The 24,198-nt window shown below is 43.5% G+C and overlaps 2 protein-coding genes across 7 annotated transcripts in view; one reads left to right on the forward strand and one right to left on the reverse strand.

The window, feature by feature from the left end:
- The window catches only part of fip1l1a (FIP1 like 1a (S. cerevisiae)), a 43,634-nt gene extending 26,327 nt beyond the window's left edge, over positions 1 to 17,307 (reverse strand). The window contains exons 1-10 of one of the 6 annotated variants that reach the window (XM_029750825.1): positions 16,720 to 17,307; positions 16,344 to 16,383; positions 14,979 to 15,033; positions 14,664 to 14,770; positions 11,994 to 12,055; positions 11,589 to 11,699; positions 11,332 to 11,459; positions 9,639 to 9,742; positions 7,479 to 7,581; positions 5,531 to 5,669 (exon numbers count right to left, since the gene is read on the reverse strand). In XM_029750825.1, coding sequence (XP_029606685.1) covers positions 5,531 to 5,669; positions 7,479 to 7,581; positions 9,639 to 9,742; positions 11,332 to 11,459; positions 11,589 to 11,699; positions 11,994 to 12,055; positions 14,664 to 14,770; positions 14,979 to 15,033; positions 16,344 to 16,383; positions 16,720 to 16,786 — 916 coding nt within the window. In that variant the 5' untranslated portion in view covers positions 16,787 to 17,307. The remainder of the gene's footprint in view (positions 1 to 5,530; positions 5,670 to 7,478; positions 7,582 to 9,638; positions 9,743 to 11,331; positions 11,460 to 11,588; positions 11,700 to 11,993; positions 12,056 to 14,663; positions 14,771 to 14,978; positions 15,034 to 16,343; positions 16,384 to 16,719) is intronic. The other 5 variants (XM_029750824.1, XM_029750823.1, XM_029750826.1 and 2 more) reach the window with 5 other exon arrangements.
- Positions 17,308 to 17,549: 242 nt separating this feature from the next.
- LOC115192390 (sec1 family domain-containing protein 2-like) overlaps positions 17,550 to 24,198 on the forward strand; it is a 156,399-nt gene continuing 149,750 nt past the window's right edge. Inside the window, exons 1-2 of the mRNA XM_029750830.1 lie at positions 17,550 to 18,515; positions 18,760 to 18,928. Coding sequence (XP_029606690.1) covers positions 17,702 to 18,515; positions 18,760 to 18,928 — 983 coding nt within the window. The 5' untranslated portion in view covers positions 17,550 to 17,701. The remainder of the gene's footprint in view (positions 18,516 to 18,759; positions 18,929 to 24,198) is intronic.

The raw sequence follows: 24,198 nt of genomic DNA on the forward strand, positions 1-24,198 counted from the left end.
CGAGGCAAGTAACACTGAAACACGCATGAGAGCATCAGCTGTTCCGGACGACTGTGTGATCACGCTCTCCGCAGCCGATGTGAGTAAGACCTTTAAAAAAGGTCAACATTCACAAGGCCAGACGGATTACCAAGACGTGTACACCGAGCATGCACAGACCAACTGGCAAGCATCTTCAATCTCTCCCTGTCTGAGTCTGTAATACCAACATGTTCCAAGGAGATCACCATAGACCCTGTGCCCAAGAACACTAAGGTAACCTGCCTAAATGACTACCGACCCGTAGCACTCACGCCATGAAATGCATTGAAAGGCTGGTCATGGCTCACATCAACACCATTATCCCAGAAACCCTAGACCCACTCCAATTTGCATACATTGCCAACAGATCCACAGATGATGCAATCTATATTGCACTCCACACTGCCCTTTCCCACCTGGACAAAAGAAACACATACAGTTGAAGTCAGAAGTTAACATACACTTAGGTTGGAGTCATTAAAACTTGTTTTTTAACCACTTCACAATTTCTTGTTAAAACAACTATAGTTTTGGCAACTCGGTTAGGACATCTACTTTGTGCATGACACACAACATTTTTCCAACAATTGTTTACAGGCAGATTATTTCACTCGATCACAATTCCAGTGGGTCAGAAGTTAACATGCACTAAGTTGACTGTGCCTTTAAACAGCTTGTAAAATTCCAGAAAATGATGTCATGGCTTTAGAAGCTTCTGGTAGGCTAATTGACATCATTTGAGTCAATTGGAGGTGTACCTGTGGATGTATTTCAAGGCCTACCTTCAAACTCAGTGCCTCTTTGCTTGACATCATGGGAAAATCAGAAAACAATTGTAGGCCTCCACAAGTCTGGTTCATCCTTGGGAGCAATTTCCAAACGCCTGAAGGTACCACGTTCATCTGTACAAACAATAGTACACAAGTATAAACACAATGGGACCACGCAGGTGGCATACCGCTCAGGAAGGAGACACGTTCTGTCTCTTAGAGATGAATGCACTTTGGTGCAAAAATTGCAAATCAATCCCAGAACAACAGCAAAGGACCTTGTGAAGATGCTGGAGGAAACGGGTACAAAAGTATCTATATCCACAGTAAAACGAGTCCTATATCGACATAACCTGAAAGGCCGCTCTGCAAGGAAGAAGCCACTGCTCCAAAACCGCCATAAAAAAAAAGCCAGCCTATGGTTTGCAAATGCACATGGGACAAAGATTGGATTTTTTGAGAAATGTCCTCTGGTCAGATGAAACAATAACAGAACTGTTTGCCCATAATGAACATTGTTATGTTTGGAGGAAAAAGGGGGAGGCTTGCAAGTCGAAGAACATCATCCCAACCGTTAATCACAGGGGTGGCAGCATCATGATGTGGGGGTGCTTTGCTGAAGGAGGGACTGGTGCACTTCACAAAATAGATGGCATCATGAGGAAAGGAAAATTATGTGGATATATTGAAGCAAGAGCTCAAGACATCAGTCAAGAAAATTAAAGCTTGGTCACAAATGGGTCTTCCAAATGGACAATGACCCCAAGCATACTTCCAAAGTTGTGGCAAAATGGCTTAAGGACAACAAAGTCAAGGTATTAGAGTGGCCATCACTAAGCCCTGACCTCAATCCTATAGAAAATTTGTGGGCAGAACTGAAAAAGTGTGCGAGCAAGGAGGCCTACAAACCTGACTCAGTTACACCAGCTTTGTCAGGAGGAATGGGACAAAATTCACCCAACTTATTGTAGGAAGCTTGTGGAAGGCTACCGGAAACGTTTGACCCAAGTTAAACTATTTAAAGGCAATGCTACCAAATAGTAATTGAGTGCATGTAAACTTCTGACCCACTGGGATTGTGATGAAAGAAATAAAAGCTGAAATAAATCCCTCTATTATTCTGACATTTCACATTCTTGAAATAAAGTGTTGATCCTAACTGACCTAAGACAGGGAATTTTTACTAGGATTAAATGTCAGGAATTGTGAAAAACTGAGTTTAAATATATTTGTCTAAGGTGTATGTAAACTGTATGTGAGAATGCTATTCAATGACTACAGCTCAGCATTCAAAACCATAGTGCCCTCAAAGCGCATCACTAAGCTAAAGACCCTGGGACTAAACACCTCCCTCTGCAACTGGATCCTGGACTTCCTGACGGGCCGCCCCCAGGTGGTAAGGGTAGTTAACACATCCGTCACGCTGATCCTCAACACTGGGCCCCCTCAGGGGTGCGTGCTCAGTCCCGTCCTGTACTCCCCGTTCACTCATGACTGCACGACTCCAACACCATCATTAAGTTTGCTGATGACACAGCAGTGTTAGGCCTGATCACCGACAATGATGAGACAGCCTACAGGGATGAGGTGAGAGACCTGACCGTGTGGTGCAAGAACAACAACAACCTCTCCCTCAACGTGATCAAGACAAATGAGAGGATTGTGGACTACAGGAAAAACGCATTCTCATCGACGGGGCTGTAGTGGAGCAGGTTGAGAGCTTCAAGTTCCTTGGCGTCCACAACACCAACAAACTGTCATCCCCCTCAGGAGACTGAAAAGATTTGGCATGGGTCCTCAGATCCTCAAAAGGTTTTACAGCTGCACCATCGAGAGCATCCTGACAGGTTGCATTACTGCCTGTTATGGCAACTGCTCGGCCTCCGACCGCAAGGCACTACACAGGGTAGTGTGTACAGCCCAGTACATCACTGGGGCCAAGCTTCCTGCCACCCAGAACCTCTATACCAGGCGGTGTCAGAGGAAGGCCCTAAAAATTGTCAACGACTCCAGCCACCCTAGTCATAGACCATTCTCCCTGCTACCACACGGCAAGCGGTACCGGAGCGCCAAATCTAGGTCCAAGAGGCTTCTACCCCCAAGCCATAAGACTCCTGAACAGTTAATGAAATGGCTACCCAGACTATTTGCATTGCCCCCCATCCACCCTCTTCTATGCTGCTGCTACTCTTATTATCTATGCATAGTCACTTTAATAACTCTACCTACATGTACATACCACCTCAATTACCTCGACACCGGTACCCCCGCACATTGACTCTGTACCGGTACCCCTGTATATAGCCTCGCTATTGTTATTTTACTGCTGCGCTTTAATTATTTGTTACTTTTATCTCATACTTTTTTTGGGGGGGGGGGGGGGGATTTCCTTAAAACTGCCTTGTCGGACAAGGGCTTGTAAGTAAGCATTTCACTGTAAGGTCTACACCTGTTGTATTCGGCGCATGTGACAAATACAATTTGATGATAAGTTAACCCAAGGCCAGTGTAGACTAGGGCTAAGAACAATGCATTGTGAAAAGGCCTATTTTATGTTAAAAACACTGTTTGGTTGTGTGTGGATATCCATTACCTTGCCAACAGACAAAGAGACGCAAACAGATCCAATCAGAGCCTTGATGGGCTCGGCAACAGTGGTTAGAACATTTTCTTTGAAACCATCAGGCGACCTCCTTTAGGAACGTCCTCGGAACGAGCTGGGAACTAGACAAAAACCACCAGGGGACCATGACAGAACATCCTGTTTTAAACGTCATTGGACACAGGACTGTTTTTGCAACATTTCCATGAAAAGTGTCTAGAACATTAATATCTTATATTCTGAAAACATGTTCTGTGTGTGTTTGGTGTGACGTTGAAGAAATATTGTCCTAACCCTAAAAAAAAAACGACACATTAATGTTCTTGCAACATCCCATGAAATGTGACTAGAACATTAATATTCTGAGAACATGGTAACCACGTTCTGGGTAAATTCAGTTTAACATTAAAGGGAACGGTTTCCTGGAAACAGTCCTTGCACATCACCGGAACATTCATATGAAAACGTTAGGTAATGACGTATGGAACGATCTCTAAAGTTGTGGGAACGTGTGTTGTTTGCTGAGACTAACAGACCCAGAAACCTGGTCTACAGACACTGATAACATTGCTTTTACAGGGATAGTGTCAGTACAGGTGTCAAACTACCCACACGGTATCTGCCAAACTACACTGATCAGTACAAGAAGTGCTACACTAGAGCTCCAGACAACATCCCTTAGTGCTTCACTACACAAACTGGCCTGCAATGACAACACAACCCTGCACTAAAACGTGTCCCCATCATGCAATAATACTAGACCGCTAATGTGACCCTACTGCACCAAGAGTAACAAAGCCCCCTCTCTCTCCCTCTTTCCATGGTTGGTCTGTTCAGCACATTTCTTGTGCCACAATCTGCTGGCTCTGCACTTTTTCTTTTTTCCAGGAGCTATTTTTATCACGTTGGACATTTGCATCACAAAAGGAGGCAGGGCCTGTAACTTAAAGGAGGAGGAGTGGCACAGATAATAAAAAAACACTTCAAAGCCAGGGTCACCGGGATGTTTGATATTTTCGTTATATTAGGAGTTTTGGCACGCATTGAACAACAGGCGGTATGGAGCTCAATGAACTTAGGGGGTGCTGGGGGTGCGTGAGGGGTGAGTAGGGGGCCTGCTATTTTGGAATCTTTGAAGATGAAGCGGTAGCAGCCTGCGATCAGCTGTGAGCTCAGGCCAGAGGGTCCTTCCTGCCTTCTGCCTCATATTCATCAGGAGATGAGGAGGAAGTCAGGCAAACTGACAGACACACACCTGGACAGAATTACACACACCTGGGGGGAAGACACTCACCCAGAGAGGGCAGACACATGCGCACACAAACACACATTTATGTTATGTTAACCCACCTCCAACTCTCAACCCTGTCCTTCAACATGCAGTGTTATTTATTATCACTTATGGTGCAGCTTCAAACACAATTCCTCCAGGATTGGCATGGTGAACGTATCAGTCATTTATACAGCTGGATGCTCCATGACGCATGGCGGGTTAAAAAAAGCCTGTCCTTCAAGGGTTCTCAGCATGGGATTTCCACCTGCAACTCTGGGTTATACTGTAATCTGTTCCCGCAAACCCCTCAGCTGTACTAATGATGCATCAACACATACACAGACAGAGCGAGTGAGAAAAATAGAGAGAGAAATTGTGGCCACTCACACTAATTAATCACAGTGGGACGAGAGAGAGAGAGAAAGATAGAAATAAATAGAAAGTGAGCCAAAGAGAGAAATAAAGATAGAAAAAGAGAAAGCGAGAATGAGAAAGCCAGAGGGAGAAAGAGAGCGAGTGAGAGAAAGAGAGAAAAAGAGCCAGAGAGAGAGAAAGAGCGAGTGAGAGAATGAGAGAGAGAAAAACAGAGATTGAAAAAGAGAGAGAAATTGTGGCCACTAACACTAATTAATCACAGTGGGAAATGTCATAGTTCAACGTCATCTTCCCATGACCCCAGGGAGCCAACACGCCGTGGCGTCAAGAGAGTGACCCTCACCAGTCTGTCTGACCTCCAAGCAGTGTCTTTATGCAATCCTTAACCTTATCCTCTACATTCCATAACTGTGCTGCTGATCAGAGGACACCCAGACATGGAGCAGTGTTTGTGCGCTAGTGTGCGTTTGTGGGGCTGAGGTCACTTACGTGGTGGAGGAATGAGTGGAGGGGCGGAGCTGACATTGTGGGGTGGAGGCGGGAAAGGAGGCGGGGGGATGTTGGGAGGAAAAAAGGGGGGCATCTTAGTGGGAGTAGGCTCAGCATCAGAGGGGGGCTCAGAAAGCACCTGCAATGCACACACAAAAACAAATCTCAGACTAGGTAGGTACATTTACTAGCTTAATGCAAGGAGGAAAGATAGTTTTTTTTTTCTCACTATGCATACTACCGTGAACATGCAAATTGCAGTACAGGAGGGTTGGAGCATGACTCTGAATCAAAGTATGTGAAACGGAGCACGGGGGGGGGGGCACTTCTCGGATGAGTATTCTGTTAGTACGTACACTACATGATCAAGAGTATGTGGACAACTGATTGTCGAACATCTCATTAAAACAAAATCTTGGGCATTAATATAGAGTTGGTCCTCCCCTGTGCTGTTATAACAGCCTCCACACTTTCGACTAGATGTTGAAACATTACCCTGGGGACTTGCTTCCATTCAGCCACAGGAGCATTAGTGAGGTCGGGCACTGATGTTGGGTGATTAGGCCTGGCTCGCAGTCGGCGTTCCAATTCATCTCAAAGATGTTCGATGGGATTGAGGTCAGGGTTCTGTGCAGATCAGTCAAGTTCTTCCACACCGATCTCAACAAACCCTTTCTGTATGGACCTCGCTTTGTGCACAGGGTCATTGTCTTGCTGAAACAAGAAAAAGGGCCTTCCCCAAACTGTTGCCACAAAGTTGGAAGCACAGAATTTTCTAGAATGTCATTGTATGCTGTAGTGTTAAGATTTCCCTTCACTGGAACTCAGTAGTGGACCTCGGTAGTGAGTGTTGCAACCGAGGACAGACGTATTTTTACACGCTACGCACTTAAGCACTCGGCAGTCCCGTTCTGTGAGCTTGTGTGGCCTACCACTTCGTGGCCGAGCCGTTGATGCTCCTAGACGTTTCCACTTCACAATAACAGCACTTCATTTTTGACCGGGGCAGCTCTAACAGCGCAGAAATGTGACAAACTGAGTTGTTGGAAAGGTGGCTTCCTATGACGGTGCCACATTGAAAGTCACTGAGCTCGTCAGTAAGGCCATTCTACTACCAACATTTGTTGGATATCGCATGGCTGTGTGCTCGATTTTATACACCTGTCAGCAACGGGTGTGGCTGAAATAGCCGAATCCAGTAATTTGAAGGGGTGTCCACATACTTTTGGTGATGTGGTGTATTTTGAAGCATGCATCGACGCAAGCGTCAGAGAGTATGCACAGAAATATGACGCAACCGTGCAAAAAAACAACGCAATATTTCTTGAAAGCAATGTCGGCCATTATTTGATCTGACGCGAGAGATGTTGCCCATTCAACTAATATGTTGCCTGACCACAATATTTTATCTTGGTACGTTAATAAATACATACCGTGTCCATTTTTGGCACATTTACCTGCCTACAATACTCAGTCAAAGCACATAGAAATGTAATATGGCTAACAACTTAGAATTAGTAGCCATTTACCCACAAAGAATAGGACAGCTAGCCATATACCTTGCATAACACTTGTTTTACATCGTTTTTACCTGTTAAACTAGCTGGCTAGCTAGATTATTACGATTCCCATACAGCTAGCTCAGAAGTATGACGTAAAACATTTGCTTAGTGTATAAACTTGTTTAGTCTCTATTGCCGTTGTCCTGGCTGGAAGAAGGTTCAATGAATGGGGAGGTGCAGGGTGAGGTAATACAGTAGGGGGAAGTGAGAGTGCTTCTCAAATCAATATTTTATGTGGTCTCCACACTTGTCCTCACAAGAACGTACTCAAGAGAACGCCCTCGGAGAATGGACTTGAGCATGAGAGTGCGGTGCACGGTAGTATGTATACTGAGAAACACCCAGGGTGTATTTTAGAATATCACATTAAAACAGACACACATTACCTGGATGTTATTTCCTTCTATATTGTGACGTCTTCGTCCCTCTACCCGGCTGATGGTACCAGTTTGTCCCCCAATAACATCAATGGTGCCGCATGGCTTTCTACTGACCAGCACAGAACACAGAGTAAACACACAGAATACATAATACAACTGGTATCTGTGCATGGAACATGTATAACAAGTATGCATATTTAGGTATATCTCTTGTTTTTAGTTATAGAGTTATAAAATGCAGATACATTTCAGGATGTGACCTGGGTATGGCCTTTTGCCTTCAAAATCCCATAAACTACAGATGTAGAAGACTTATATAATGCCTGTGACCCCATCAGCATCCTCCAGGTCCATTAATTCATGACCTTCCTTATCTGGGTCATCCTCTCACTGCACTCTGCTAACAACACTTCCCCAAAACAACCCCCCTGTCCCCAAACACAGATGGGACACTAACCCCTTTCTGTCACTAGGACTTAATCTAAAGTAAACATTACAAGAGGAAAGCAGAAAAACTGCATCATGCAGCAGCCCGATGTGATGCTATGAGCTACAGGCTCACTAATGCCCCCTCTCTCTGTCCCTCTCTCTGGCCTCTAAAAACACCAGAATATCAGATAAATAGAAAACAAAGCAGCTTAGCCCCGGAAGCTGACACACACGTCGCAACTTAAAATGACAGTTTTATGTAACAAGAAAGGTCTACGATAACCCCATTCCACCAACAGCCTCCCTTAGGCTGGACACAGTCATCTAGAGAATGTGGAAAGAATCAAATATCTGCTCCTTCAACCAAGCATCAAGTTTCCACTTTCACCCTTCTGGAGCTGCCAGCGTTCTCACAGCTCAATAGAGTGAGAGAGATGGTCTGTAGTGTAGTGTGGGACCTCGTTTAACACTTTATCCTTTGCACAATGCTGTGTGTATTTGTCATGCTCTGACTTCCTGCTTTCCCCCTGGCTGAATAATGCTCAGAATCATATGACCTCCACTGGGGGAACTTTGCTGAGGGAGCGAGGAGGAGGAGGGGGCATATTATAGAGACAGACCTTTAATTAAGTGGCCCGTCTTGGTCACCCTTGTCCCCCTGTCTGTAGTCTGGACCAACCTGACATGAGCCATGCTAAAACTCACAACAGACAGGATTGGAGGGAGCAAGTGAGCGAGAGGGTAGCTGAGGGGAGAGGGAAAGAGCCAGAGCTAGAGTGAGAGAGCGTGTAAAAGAGAGACAGCTAGAGTGAGAGAGAGTGTGTGTGAAAGAGAGAGAGACAGCTAGAGTGAGAGAGCCAGCTAGAGTGAGAGAGCATGTGAAAGAGAGAGAGACAGCTAGAGTGAGAGAGCGTGTGAAAGAGAGAGAGACAGCTAGAGTGAGAGAGGGCGAGAGAGAGGAGGGGTGGGTGTGTGTGTTTGTAATAGTCCATCACTCCTCCTTGAGGTGTAGAGCACTTGGTCCCTGAGTGGAACCAGAATGAGGCCATGGGGCTGAGAGGAGAGGAGGAGTATTTACTAACACAGTCTGCTAATGCCTGCTACTACGAGCCCAAGCCCGTAAATGATTGGCCGCTGTAATTGAGCAGTCAAATTCCATGGCCTCCGTCTTCACACGGTAAAAGCAGCCCCCCCCCCCCGCAGGGTTCAGCCTGCCCCAACGCTAAACAACGCTTCACAGGTGGCCGTTAACAGGAACGTGACGGGAGGTGGTGCACATGAGGACTTCATTAGAGAGGGAACAGAGCACTTTAACTAAGCAACGCTCGCAGCACCTCTACCTTTATTTCAAACCACTTAATAGTTAAGTGACTTAGCATACCTTCCATGACTTGTAACATTTCAGGATGTAACATTGTGTTTGGTAAGAACATTACCTCAGACACAGGTACCACTGACCAATACAAACTTGACCCATTGACTGTCAGGTCGCAGTTGTAAATGAGAACTTGTTCTCAACTGGCCTACCTGGTTAAATAAAGGTCAAATAAAAAAAATCTAAATAAATTGACCACCTTGATGGGGTCCAGGTGACACTGACCAGTGAAGTGTGGCAGTGATGGCAGGCTAGGCTGGTAGTGGTTACCATAGACATGCGTAGTCTGGTCCTTCATGCCACAGCTGCTGTGATACATACACAGTGGTAGGAAGGGGAGAGGGTGGGGGCAGAGTACCTACCTGGAGGAGCCTGAATTGTAGTGGTTGCTGGGGGAGGAGTAGTCAGACCTTAAGCAGGAAAGGGCCCCATCCCTATCGCCATGGGCTGAACGTCCCTGGTGGACCTAAGAGGAACAGCAACTCACTCACACAGCCTCAATGTCAAAGCCTGAGAATGTTTCTTAAAATGGGAACAATTCTTGCACTTATACTGTGATAATCTATAATATTATATCTATAGTGCCTTCAGAAAGTGTTCACACCCCTTGGCTTTTTCCACATTTTGCTGTGTTACAAAGTGGGATTAAATGGATTGAATTGTGTAATTGATTTTATTAATAGAAAATAAAACACTAATATATCTTGATTAGATAAGTATTCAACCCCCTGAGTCAATACATGTTAAAATCACCTTTGGCAGCGATTACAGCTGTGAGTCTTTCTGGGTAAGTCTAAGAACATAGCACACCTCAATTTTTGAATATTTGCGCATTATAAAAAAAAAAAATATTCAAACTATGTCAAGTTGGTTGTTGATCATTGCTAGACAGCCATTTCCAAGTCTTGCCATAGATTTTCAAGCCAATTTAAGTCAAAACTGTAACTAGGCCAATTCGGAAAATTCAATGTCGTCTTGGTAAGAAATTCCAGTGTATATTTGACCTTGTGTTTAAGGTAATTGTCCTGCTGAAAGGTGAATTTGTCTCCCAGTGTCTGCTGGAAAGCAGACTGAACCAAGCAGACTGTTTTCCTCTAGGGTTTTGCCTGTGCTTAGTCTATTCCATATTTTTTTATTCTAAAAAATCTCCCTCGTCCTTGTCGATGACAAGCATACCCATAACATGATGCAGCCACCACCATGCTTGAAAATATGAAGAGTGATACTCAGTGACGTGTTGGTACATTTATTAACACAAGTACATTTATTTGCCAAATGTTTTGCAGTATTTGCTTTGGAATTTCTATTATTCTTTACAGGCTTCCTTCTTTTCACTCAGTCATTTATGCTAGTATTGTGGAGTAACTACAATTTTGTTGATCCATCCTCAGACTCCTATCAAAGCCATTAAACTCAGTAACTGTTTTAAATTCACCATTGGCCTCATTGTGAAATCCCTGAGCGGTTTCCTTCCTCTCCGGCAACTGAGTGTATTGATACACCATCCAAAGTGTAATTAATAACGGCACCATGCTCAAAGGGAAATTCATTGTCAGCTTTTTTATTTTATATTTGACCCATCTAACAATAGGTGCTCTTCTTTGAGAAACATTGGAAAACCTCCCTGGTCTTTGTGGTTGAACCTGTACTTGAAATTCACTGCTCGACTGAGGGATCTTACAGATAATTTTATGTGTGGGGTACAGAGATGGGGTAGTCATTTAAAAATCATGTAAGAGACTATTATTGAACACCACATGAGTCCATGCAACTTACTATATGACATAAGCACATTTCTACTCCTGAACTTATTTTAGGCTTGCCATTACAAAAAAAGGGTTGAATACTTATTGACTCAAGACATTTCAGCTTTTCATTTTAAATGTATTTGTAAACATTTCTAAAAGCATAATTCCACTTTGACATTATGGGGTATTGTGTGTAGATTGTGTGTCCATTTTAAATTCTGGCTGTAACACAACAAAATGTGGAAAAAGCCAAGGGGTGTGAATACTTTCTGAAGGCACTGTATGTCCAAAAGTAATGATATCTTACCATGATTTTAGTGGCCGAAGCGTGGTTCATGCCCTCATACCCCATGCGTAGTCTCCTCTGTTTCTCACAGTAGGTCTTCCAGGTGTCCTCGTTAAAGCCATAGTTAAAGTAGTCCGAGAGGTCCGAACCTAAACACAAACATAACTGAAAGCTGAACAGACCGCGTCACAAACCATTCATCAGCCAGACCTGAGCTCACACCTGCACAGAACACGCAAAAAGACATAACCTCACACCAACCAACACACACCCCTTACCAGGCTTTCTCCACGGCTTTTCTTCAAAAGACTCCATGTCGACCTCCAACACAGGGATTCCGTTAACACTGCCCAGTGCATCCAGGTCCACTCCTTTGGCTTTGGGGCCAACTGCACCAGAAACAACAGGACACAGTCAATGACACATTCACTTCACACTCTTACCACTACCTGAATGGCACACATACACAATCCATGTCTCAATTGTGTCAAGGCTTAAAAATCCTTATTTAACCTGTCTTCTCCCCTTCATCTACAATGATTGAAGTGGATTTAACAAGTGACATCAATAAGGGATCATAGACTGACCAGGTGAAAGCTATGTTATGGAAAGAGCTGGTGTTCCTAATGTTTTGTACACTCACTTCTAAGGTCAGAAGTCAGGAATAGATGAGGGGTGTTTACCTGACGCATGTGTTCTCCCTGCAGCCTTAATGTTGAGATTAACTGGTGTGGATCCAAAAGCACTACACAATGAAAAAAAAAAATATCATCACCACTAGAAGGGGACACACACAGAGACGTGCTGCACTTACAGGCAGCCCAACTCATTGGTTCCACTAATTGTTCTTTTGACCAATCACATTAGATTTTTTCACATCTCTTTTTCAGAGCTGAACCGATTGGTCAAAGAAAACAAAATCTGAATTGGGCTGCCTGTGTAAACGCTGCCCATGACTCATGCGGGGGAATGTGCTTTGAAGACCCCTGAAAGTGACATGGGTGGTGAGATAAAATGCTGCCAAAGATGCATACTGTAACATAGAACCATAATCATGACTCATAAAATGATGTGACAAAGGAGAGGCAACAGCAATAGATGCTAGTTGCGCCAATAGCCAGGTGAAAAAAAGCTCTCTACAAAAGGTTTTTCCACCTAAAATGTACATGGTCTAATATATTATGCTCTTTTCAACTCAAGTTGGAGCATCAAAACTAATCCAGATTGCAGGACAGTAACACACTGTTGTATTTAAAACCAGTTAAATGTAACTAAAGTAATCAGAAATGTAATCTACGTAATCCCGAAAAGTAATGATTTATCATGAGAGGGCCATAAACAATAACTAGTAATGCTGCATACTCAAAAAAAGGTTAAAACCTTTCTGGTAAAAATAGTTAAATTGTTGAGGTGTCGTCACTATTGAGGACACAAGCTGGAGTACACAGCACAAATATGACTAAAATATTAAATATTTTACATGATGCATTTCCTATTCAACAAAACTGTACGAATAAGGCTTGAAATGACTTACAGTTGAAGTCAGAAGTTTATACACACCTTAGCCAAATACATTTAAACTCAGTTTTTCACAATTCCTGACATTTAATCCAAGTAAAAATGCCCTGTCTTAGGTCAGTTAGGATCACCACTTTATTTTAAGAATGTGAAATGTCAGAACAATAGTAGAGAGAATAATTAATTTCAATTTTTATGTATTTCGTCACATTCCCAATTGGTCAGACGTTTACATACTCTCAATTAGTATTTGGTAGCATTGCCATGAAATTGTTTAACTTGGGTCAAACGTTCCGGGTAGCCTTCCACAAGCTTCCCACAATACGTTTGGTGAATTTTGGCCCATTCCTCCTGACAGAGCTGGTGTAACCGAGTCGGATTTGTAGGCCTCCTTGCTCGCACACGCTTTTTCAGTTCTGCCCACAAATTTTCTATAGGATTGAGGTCAGGGCTTTGTGATGGCCACTCCAATACCTTGACTTTGTTGTCCTTAAGACATTATGCCACAACTTTGAAAGTATGCTTGGAGTCATTATCCATTTGGAAGACCCATTTGCGACCAAGCTTTAACTTCCTGACTGATGTCTTGAGATGTTGCTTCAATATATCCACATAATTTTCCTCCCCCATGATGCCATCTATTTTGTGAAGTGCACCAGTCCCTCCTGCAGCAAAGCACCCCCACAACATGATGCTGCCACCCCTGTGCTTCATGGTTGGGATGGTGTTCTCCGGCTTGCAAGCCTCCCCCTTTTTCCTCCAAAATTAATGATGGTCATTATGACTAAACAGTTCTATTTTTGTTTCATCAGACCTCAGGACATTTCTCCAAAAAGTACGATCTTTGCCCCCATGTGCAGTTGCAAATCGTAGTCTGGCATTTTTATGGCTTCTTCAGTGGCTTCTTCCTTGCTGAACGGCATTTCAGGTTATGTCGATATAGGACTCGTTTTACTGTGGATATAGATACTTTTGTACCCGTTTCCTCCAGCATCTTCACAAGGTCCTTTGCTGTTGTTCTGGGATTGATTTGCACCTTTCACACCAAAGTACATTCATCTCTAGGAGACAGAACGTGTCTCCTTCCTGAGCGGTGTGACGGCTGCGTGGTCCCATGGTGTTTATACTTGCGTACTATTGTTTGTACAGATGAACGTGTTACCTTCAGACGTTTGGAAATTGCTCCCAAGGATGAACCAGACTTGTGGCGGTCTACACTTTTTTCTGAGGTCTTGGCGGATTTCTTTTGATTTTCCCATGATGTCAAGCCAAGAGGCACTGAGTTTAAAGGTAGGCCTTGAAATGCATCCACAGGTACACCTCCAATTGACTCAAATTATGTCAATTAGCCTATCAGAAGCTTCTAAAGCCATGACATCATTTGCTGGAATTTTCCAAGCTGTTTAAAGGCACAGTCAACTTAGTGCATGTAAACTTCTGACCCACTGGAATTGTGATACAGTAATTTATAAGTGAAATAATCTGTCTGTAAACAATTATTGGAAAAATTACTTGTGTCATGCACAAAGTAGATGTCCTAACTGACTTGCCAAAACTATAGTTTGTTAACAAGAAATTTGTGGAGTGGTTGAAAAACGAGTTTTAATGACTCCAACCTAAGTGTATGTAAACTTCCGACTTCAACTGTATATGCTATCTAAATATAGCATAATCAAATTATACTATCGCTCAAAGCAAGCCATTTCGATCTACGGTATCCACTGATCGATTTATAAGCGAAAATGTAGGTGGGAACCGGTACAAGAACCACGCAGGTCGAAAAAGGGGACCTTACATCTAAGAGGTTAACACCTTGCTATTGTATAGATACTCACTTGAAAGGCTGAGACGAGCCTCCGGTCTTTATATCGCCAATGGTTACACACACGTCATCATCATCCTCACTGTCACTGTCACTTTCTTCATCTTCCTGGCCTGTATCCTGACATTACAGAAACACAAAGACAATATACATTCATAAAAGCATGTTTGCATGAATCACACACACACAGTTAAAGAAGAATATTCCAAGTAGAAAGTTTGGTTCTGAGGGAATTCCATGATGGATTGCCATTCCAACAGGTGAGTCAGGTTCAGAAGGGAGTTGTTTATCCCAGGTTGACTCCTCCATAACCCTCAGCAGTAGGTACCTGCTTCACTACTCCATTCTCATGGACCTCCTCAGCAGTCGGCTGGGCCTTTGCACTGTGAAAAGAAAACACACAACATCACTAGGACCACAACGTCTACTTAAACTGAGACTTTTGTAACATTTGAAGAATAGACAATAAGGGGAAAGTTAAAAGAGATTTGCAAACAGGGATATCACTTGTCTGCAGACTAAATACATTTCCTTGTAAAGGGATACATGTAAAATGACAGCCTATTGCCTGAAGAGTCCCTAACGTAACATAATAGTCTCTCTTTGAGCTGCCGGACCATGTTTGATTCTGAAAAGGGTCAACTCTCTTCATCCTTTCTTTAAGTGGACCAGAGCTTGATAGATGTGATATCATTTAGATAACATGCTCCCCATGGCATGTTGCGTGACACACACACGTACTCTCGCTCTCCCTCTCTGAGGGCGGTGTTGTAGGTGAAGTAACTGTAGCTTAACTGATGAATCAGGCTGCGTTTACGCCGAGGCGATATGCTTTAACAAAGCCCAATGAGCAACCGTCAGAACCCCTATCTAATGATGGCTTAGATCCACTTTACCCCGTTCAAACAAACAGTGCTTGCCCTGCCACGGATTTAACAAGCATCCAAACTGTTCTTAATGTTCCACTTGACAGGCCGCACATTTCAGGCGTTGCGCGCACACTGGCGTCAAACACACGCAACCCAGAGACAACGATTATGATATCGCTCAGTCATTATTGAGCAGTGAGAAGTGCATTCAATCTGAACGCTTCATTAATAAAGCAAAATTGGTCCTAATGGGGCATGAAGCTGCTGCTAGCCCATCTTATTTCAAATCAGTTCACTGCTTACTGTCGTAAATTATCACTCACGGTCAAAATGGTTTGAACACAAGAATCATTAGTGCAAACAGGGGGGGATGACGCTGGAGAAGGTAATAAAACAGATTTGCAGAACCAGTACAAGCTGACTAAGAGTGAATAGTGTGAATATATGTTGTGAATCTCAAACAGCATAACATAGACACGTGATTAGTATATTCGTGTAAAAAGCTGAACAGGTGTCATTTGTGTAAGTGCCACAAAAAAAAGATGGGTATAAATAAATAAATAAATATATAATGTGTGGATGTGTGTCCAACATTTGTATTATGCTGCAAGTATATACACACCTAATTTATGTGGGCATAAGTATTTTACAAAAGGAACAATTTAACAGTGTAGTCTGGTGTAGGTCTGGTTTGCAGGAATGCTCAGTACATATTTGAGATCTAGGCAAGTGGTAAATTGAGGACAGAATAGGACAGACAGCCATGTGACTGTCTGCTATGTAAAACAGACAGTTTAACAGTGGGTGTTTCACCTGTCACTTACCTATTAGGTGCCTCTTCCTCTTCCTTCTCCTCACTCTCATCTATCACAAAAAAGAAACATCAGCATGTTTGCATCATACACACACTTCAAAACCTAAACAGACAAAATGACAGTCTCCAAATATCTACTGTAAATGCCAGAACTCAATCATTCTTTCTGCTTAGCAAGAGAGAAAAAAACATCGCCAACAGCTGTTGCGATGTCAACGTGGTAAGCTGGTGCACGTGTTGTTTCTGGTGTTGTGGTTAGCTTTCTAGCTAACAGAACTGTTTAGCTCACGTACTTTCAAGTTTGCCAAACACAGAGCAGTGGACAAAAGAAAATGTTACTATTTATGCGCTAGATAGTGTCATCAAATCTGTTTTGACTAGCATACCTCCATATAACCATTCTTCTTCATCGCCCCCGCTTGCATCAGTTGCTTTGTCCATTTCTGCGGACATGTCTACCCAAATCCAGTCACTTCTGTGAATCACAACTTGACAGATATTCTATCAAATACAATAACTGGCAACGAATTGAAAATCCAGTTATTTCGCCAAACTTGAGATTTTTACAGAGCAGATGTTCAAATGTCAAACTGTTACATATAACGGGGATTTAAAATAAATAACGGAATAGGACGGCTTGTAACCTTATCGGTATTCGGTAGCATGCGTAAAACAAACCTTAATGGTAAAAAAAAAAAAAGTGACAGTTTACTTTACCCACACACGTTTCTATAGGGACCTTTCTATACACGACGTAAATCTACGTCGGAAGAAACAGGACTCTACCATTGGTCAGTATGTCTCGAGATGAGACAATGTATCAATTTCTTAAAGTATATAAAGTAGTACAGTATTTGCCAGGGTCAAACAAGCTTGCTTTGTTTCTGAACTCATGACAAGCATACCTTTATTTATGTATGGTTTATTTTTTTCAATTTAGTCAAAAAATAAATGTATTTTTGTGTAGTGTGGATAGTATATAGCTATTATGAGGAAACTCAAATTAGTCTGCTTTCAGTTTTGTAAGAAATAGCAAAAAAAAAAAAAAAAAAATATATATATATATATATATATATATTGTTTAATTTAAAAAAAATAATGTAGAATAGTCTGTATACATACAAGAAGTACACAAATAAGCAATGATAACATATGCTAGGAGGTAAGAAATAGCAAATGCAGCACATTCTTACATGGAAACCGGCGCAGCAGCTGCATGATGACGTATATCTGTCGCGACGTGGAACGCCACATCACTATTAAGAGACTCACATGTGTTTGTGTTGTTGTTTTGAAATAACTTCTACCTGACAATTTTATAGAAATCTTGTATTTTTGGTCGGTCTAAACGACAGTTGCATTTACAAAATGTTACCGATTGAGGTCTTTACGTGTTTCCCCGGTCACATGTGGGACAAAGTGTTGTCAAAGGTAAAGAAAGCTGTTGTATTCATGGACGACAAGTGTGCTGAGAGTCTTCATTGGAACGGTGGAGCTACAAGTGTATTTGAGGCTGGTGCTCGTAATTTAAAAGAGTTTTCAAGCTTCGAAGCCGGTGGTGAAAACGAACCAAAAGCTGTGTTTGTGGTGAGCACTCTGTTGAAGGGGAGGACAGCTGACATTATCAAAGACATTATTGGACTCAGTCACTTTCAGTATTGTGTTGTTTTCACCACCGTAGCCCACTCTATACAACTCCTCGCTAACAATGTCACTGCTGAATTAGAGGGGAACCCTGTGTTCGAGCAGTTTGAAGAGAAGCTGAGCGAGTGGATGGGAGATATGAACTACACCGCTGAAGTTATACATGCGCCCGTGGTCTTCGCTCCGGTGTCACCACAGCTCCTTCTCGCACCAACCTTCGCGCACCTGTTCCCGCTGTTGCCACAGGACCTCAAGACCATCAATATAAAACGAACAGAGAAGAAGAGGTTTGTCAGTTTGACTGATGTTGACATGCAGTCTCTTACTCCGGAGTTGCAGATTGAAATTAAAACCCTGGCCTCTGCGGTTAATTCCATGTTTGAGTCCACCAGCACCCGGGAGGAGAGCTTTGCAGTGGGTCCAATGAGCCGTCTCATCGCTGGGGAACTGGCCAACCATCCTCAAGCAAAAAGCCGCAGAAAGACTGCCACCAATAAAGCATCCATCGTCTTCATCGACAGGACACTGGATCTAACAGGTGCATGTCACAATCTTGTACAATTTCTGATGTCCATAAACATGTCAACCTGCAGCAGAGTCAAACACACATGCACACTTTCCCCACATCTCAATGACATCATCTTGCTGCACCTCCCTAACAGAAAGGGTATTTTGTTGTGACACTTCCGCAGTCCCCATTCTATTCCACTTACACAGGAGTTTATGTTTACTTGGACTATGTTGTTGGTTTTACATTTCTCTATGTTTGTATTTGTCCTCAGGGGCTGCTGGTCACCATGGTGACAGCCTGGTGGAGAAGATCTTGACTGTGCTGCAGCCTCTTCCAGGACACACCACTGATGTTCAGGTGGACATGCTGGAGCTCACTAACCTGCAGCACATCCCAGACTCCCAGCCGACCCTGGCTCCAGGCTGCCTGGCACAGACCCAGTGAGTACATCTGTGCTGGAACAGTCAAAATATTACAATACGGTTGAAAAGTCAAATTTCACACGATTCAGTTAGATAGTTCACTTTTTGGGGTGATTTAAGAGGGTTGTTGTTTTATGTGCCTACATTTGTTATGGTTAATGTAGGCACAGGGGATATAGAAAAGGCAAAGACTAGAGAATGGGTTCTGTATGTTTTTCTCACCTAGGTCACCTCTGATCAGTAGTCATTATGCTGCTGTATCTGTTCTTATTTTCTCATCAGTTTAAGCTGAATTTTGTTTGATTTGGTGCCGTTTCTGTCCATTTGCTTTCCTTTGTCCAGGGTTATGGGTTAGTCTGACTGTAATTCTGCTGTGATGTTTATGACCCAAGCTCTAATTTATCATGTCTACTGTATAACAAGGTTTCTAATGTTGAGGTTAATTTCTCTTGGCCCACAAGCGTGAAAACAGTGTTGCTTGTTGTGCTGAATCTCTCTTCCCCTCTTTCGTTCTCTCTCACCTTTCTCTCTTTCTCTCGCTCTCTCTAATATTGTTCTCTGAGTCTTGGTCAGTCATTATCTCTCTCTTTCATAATCTCTCCCTCTCCCCCTTACCTGTACATTTATGGGGGAACACATGACTGACATTAAAGGGATACTTCGGGATTTTGGCAATGAAGCCCTTTATCTACTTCCCTAGTGTCAGATGAACTCATGGACACCTTTTTATGTCTCTGCACCCAGTATGAAGGAAGTTAGTTTCACAAGCCAATGCTAACGACTGTCTTGGTGTGTTTGGACTATGATAGTTTGTTGGTGATGTGGACACCAAGGAACTTGAAGCTCTCAACCTGCTCCATTACAGCCCCGTTGTGCTCGGTCCTCCTTTTGCTGTAGTCCACAATCATCTCCTTTGTCTTGATCACGTTGAGGGAGAGTTTGTTATCCTGGCACCACACGGCCAGGTCTCTGACCTCCTCCTTATAGGCTGTCTCATTGTTGTCGGGGATCAGGCCTACCACTGTTGTGTCATCAGCAAACTTAATGATGGTTTTGGAGTTGTGCCTGGCCATGCAGTCATGAGTGAACAGGGAGTACAGGAGGAGACTGAGCACGCACCCCTGAGGGGTCCCCGTATTGCGGATCAGCATTACAGATGTGTTGTTACCTATCCTTACCACCTGGGGGCGGCCCGTCAGGAAGTTCAGGATCCAGTTGCAGAGTGAGGTGTTTAGTCCCAGGTTCCTTAGCTTAGTGATGAGCTTTGAGGGCACTATGGTGTTGAACGCTGAGCTGTAGTCAATGAATAGCATTCTCACATAGGTGTTCCTTTTGTCCAGGTGGGAAAGGGCAGTGTGGAGTGCAATAGAGTGCATCATCTGTGGATCTGTTGGGGCGGTATGCAAATTGGAGTGGGTCTAGGGTTTCTGGGATAATGGTGTTGATGTGAGCCATGACCAGCCTTTCAAAGTACTTCATGGCTACAGACGTGAGTGCTACGGGTCGGTAGTCATTTAGGCAGGTAACCTTAGTGTTCTTGGGCACAGGGACTATAGTGGTCTGGTTGAAACATGTTGGTATTCCAGACTCAGTCAGGGACAGGTTAAAAATGTCAGTGAAGATACTTGCCAGTTGGTCAGAGCATTCTCGGAGTACCACGTCCTGGTAATCCGTCTGGCCCTGCGGCCTTGTGAATGGTCTTGCTCACATCGGCTACGGAGAGCGAGATCACAGTCTTTCAGAACAGCTGATGCTCTCATGCATGCTTCAGTGTTGCTTGCCTCAAAGCAATCATAGAAGTGATTTAGCTCGTCTGATAGGCTCGTGTCATGGGGCAGCTTGCAGCTGTGCTTCCCTTTGTAGTCTGTAATAGTTTGCAAGCCCTGCCACATCTGACGAGCGTCTGATCCGCTGTAATATGATTCAGTCTTAGTCCTGTATTGACGCTTTGCCTGTTTGATGGTTCGTCGGAGGGCATAGCGGCAGCTCTACTCTTTAGCTCAGTGCGGATGTTGCCTGTAATCCATGGCTTCTGGTTGGGGTATGTACGTACAGTCACTTTGGGGACGATGTCATCGATGCACTTATTGATGAAGCCAGTGACTGATGTGGGGTACTCCTCAATGCCATCGGCAGAATCCCAGAACATATTCCAGTCTGTACTAGCAAATCAGTCCTGTAGCTTGGCATCTGCGTCATCTGACCACTTCATTATTGACCTAGTCATTGATGCTTCCTGCTTTAGTTTTTGCTTGTAAGCTGGACTCAGGATGATAGAATGATGGTCAGATTTGCCAAATGGAGGGCGAGGTAGAGCTTTGTACGCATCTCTGTGTGTGGAATAAAGGTGGTCTAGAATTATTTTTTTCTTCGTATGGTTGCACATTTAACATGCTGGTAGAAATGAGGTAAAACGGATTTAAGTTTCCCTGCATTAAAGTACCCGGCCACTAGGAACACCGCCTTTGGATGAGCGTTTTCCCGTTTGCTTATGGCCGTGTACAGCTCATTGTCTGCGGTCTTAGTGCCAGCGTTGGTTTGTGGTAGTAAATAGACAGCTACGAAGAATATAGATAGTGTGGTCTACAGCTTATCATGTGATACTCTCTCTAGGCGAGCAAAAACCTTGAGACTTCCTTAGATTTCGTGCCCCAGCTAATGTTTACAAAGCTACATAGACCGCCACCCTTGTCTTACCAGAGGCGGCTGTTCTATCCTGCCGAAAAAGTGTAAATCCCGCCAGCTGTATGTTTTTCATGTCGTCGTTCAGCCACGACTCGGTGAAACATAAGATTTTACAGTTTTTAATGTACCGTTGGTAGGATATACATGCTCGTAGTTCGTTTATTTTGTTATCCAATGATTGTACATTGGCTAATAGGACCGACAATAAAGGTAGATTACCCACGCACCGTCTAATCCTTACAAGGTACCCAGACCTACGTCTCCGATATCTCCGCCTCTTTCTCCTGCAAATGACTGGGATGAGGGCCTTTTCGGGTGTCAGAGGTAAATCCTTCGCGTCTGACTTGTTAAAGAAAGAATATTCTTCCAGTACAGAGTGAGTAATCGCTGTCCTGATATCTAAAAGCTCTTTTCGGTCATAAGAGACAGTGGCAGAAACATTATGTACAAAATAAGTTGTGAAAAAACACACAATAGTACAATTGGTTAGGAGACCATAAAACGGCAGCCATCTCCTCCAGCGCCGTCAGGCTACAAGGTGTTGAACTGGATTGGGCAGCAGACCTTAGGGGGTTTAGGAGGTATTAGATAGTATCATATACCTTGCTATCACTTTATCTACATTCAGACTTTCATCAGAGAGCCTCGGAGCCAAATATCTTATCGCAGAGAGCAGTCGGTAAGGATGGGATCAGCTATCTCTCTCTCTCTCTCTCTCTCTCTCTCTCGCACTCGCACACGCACACAGAGAGTGGAGTGGAGATAGCAATAATAGGATGATCTTCCAGCCGGGGGCCTTGGTGCCTTTAGGGGGTGAGTGTGTGATGTGGGCCAGCAGGCTCGTTATTGCCTTCCCTATCTCAGAGCAGATGGGCCAGTTGACTCTTATCACAGCTGTTTAGGAGATTGAAGCGCAGCCCAGACACAAAAAAGTAATGCACCTGGAGCTCATGACCCATTTTAACACACTCAAAGAACATTCGTACACTATGGAGTGAAATGAAAATCTGTTGGTCTAAAGTTGGAATGTGTTCGTCTATACTGGATACATAGGGCTGCACCTGTTCTGATTAATTGACGGAAGGTTTGGGATCAAGTCTTTATAGTTTGGCTGTGTATACTTGTTCATATGATACGGTACCGTATTAATTCTTATGCTTAGTTGGTTATGTGGCCCAGCCAGGCTACACAGTATGATTGGCTGTATTATGAGGTTCTTCCCAGAGTGTGTTTTGTTTGGCTTTATTATTAGCCCGGTTTTTAAAGCTTTAAACAGTAGGTTGGGGCCTAAATTGCTATTATGTTGCTTGATATTTCACTTTCGTAATTCAGGATATTTTTTTACATCACTATGTTTAAGGCTGCTGTGGGTGGTCGTTGATTTTAGCTTCCAAAACGGACCCCACACTTTGCTGTGCAATTAGTATGGTGTTTCATGACCTGGTGTGAGTGTACCTTCAACACCAGCCTGGGCTCTAACTGTGTTTTTCCTGCTCATACCAGAGGGAGCCCATATTCTCTCTACAGTCTGCAAGTCTAGTGTGTGTGGTTTATAATATACACGTAGTGTACAAAACATTAGGAACACCTTCCTACTATTGAGTTTCACCCGCTTTTCCCCTCAGAACAGTCTCAATTTGTCAGGGCATGGGGTCTAAGTCAGTTAAGAACAAATTCTCATTTACAATGACCGCCTACCCCGGTCAAACCAGGACGACGCTCGGCCAATTGTGCGCCGCCCTATGGGACTCCCTTACACAGCCGGATGTAATGCAGCCTCTACAAGGAGTCGAAAGCGTTCCGCAGGGATACTGGCCCATGTTGACTTCAGTGCTTCCCACAGTTGTGTCAAGTTGGCTGGATGTCCTTTGGGTGGTGGACCATTCTTGATACGCACAGCAATTTTTTGGTTTTGCTCGTTCACCCTGACTGGCACACTGTGTATGTCTCAAGGGTTAACAATGGTTCTTTAACCAGTCTCCTTCCCTTCATCTACACTGATTTGAAGTGGATTTAACAAGTGACATCAATAAGGGATCATAGCTTTCACCTGGTCAGTCTGTCATGGAAAGTGCATGTGTTCCTAATGTTTTCTACACTCAGTGTATGTGTGCCTACGCATGTATGCATTTAGGTTTGCTATGTATTAAAGTTCCTTTCTTTGTTGATGAGAGTAGGCTGAATGTGGTGATGTTGAGAGAGTAGTTCCATGTAACTTCTGCAAGCCATGACGCCCACCATCACAGATTGTTCAGAAGTTTCTGTAGTTAGAAACAGATAAGATTAGCATTCCTGCAACATTATTTTGTTGACATTTTATTTGAGCGCTGAGAAATTAAGCTAATTGATTGCACCCAAATTGGCCCTTTTTAAATGTTTAGGATTTGCATAATATTCAATATAGTACCCTGAAACAAACTTCTTCCTATTATTAAGACATGACAAATCCAATAAATATTAAAATGCCACCCACGGACCCCCCACACCCACGCCAATCCCACCCCAACAACCAGTACACAGTTTCAGTTCTCTATTTGTATCTGTATTTATTATGGATCCCCATTAGCTGCTGCCATTAGCTTCTTCCTGGGGTCCAGCAAAAT

This window comes from Salmo trutta, chromosome 4 (genome assembly GCF_901001165.1).
Source record: "Salmo trutta chromosome 4, fSalTru1.1, whole genome shotgun sequence".
NCBI lineage: Eukaryota > Metazoa > Chordata > Actinopteri > Salmoniformes > Salmonidae > Salmo > Salmo trutta.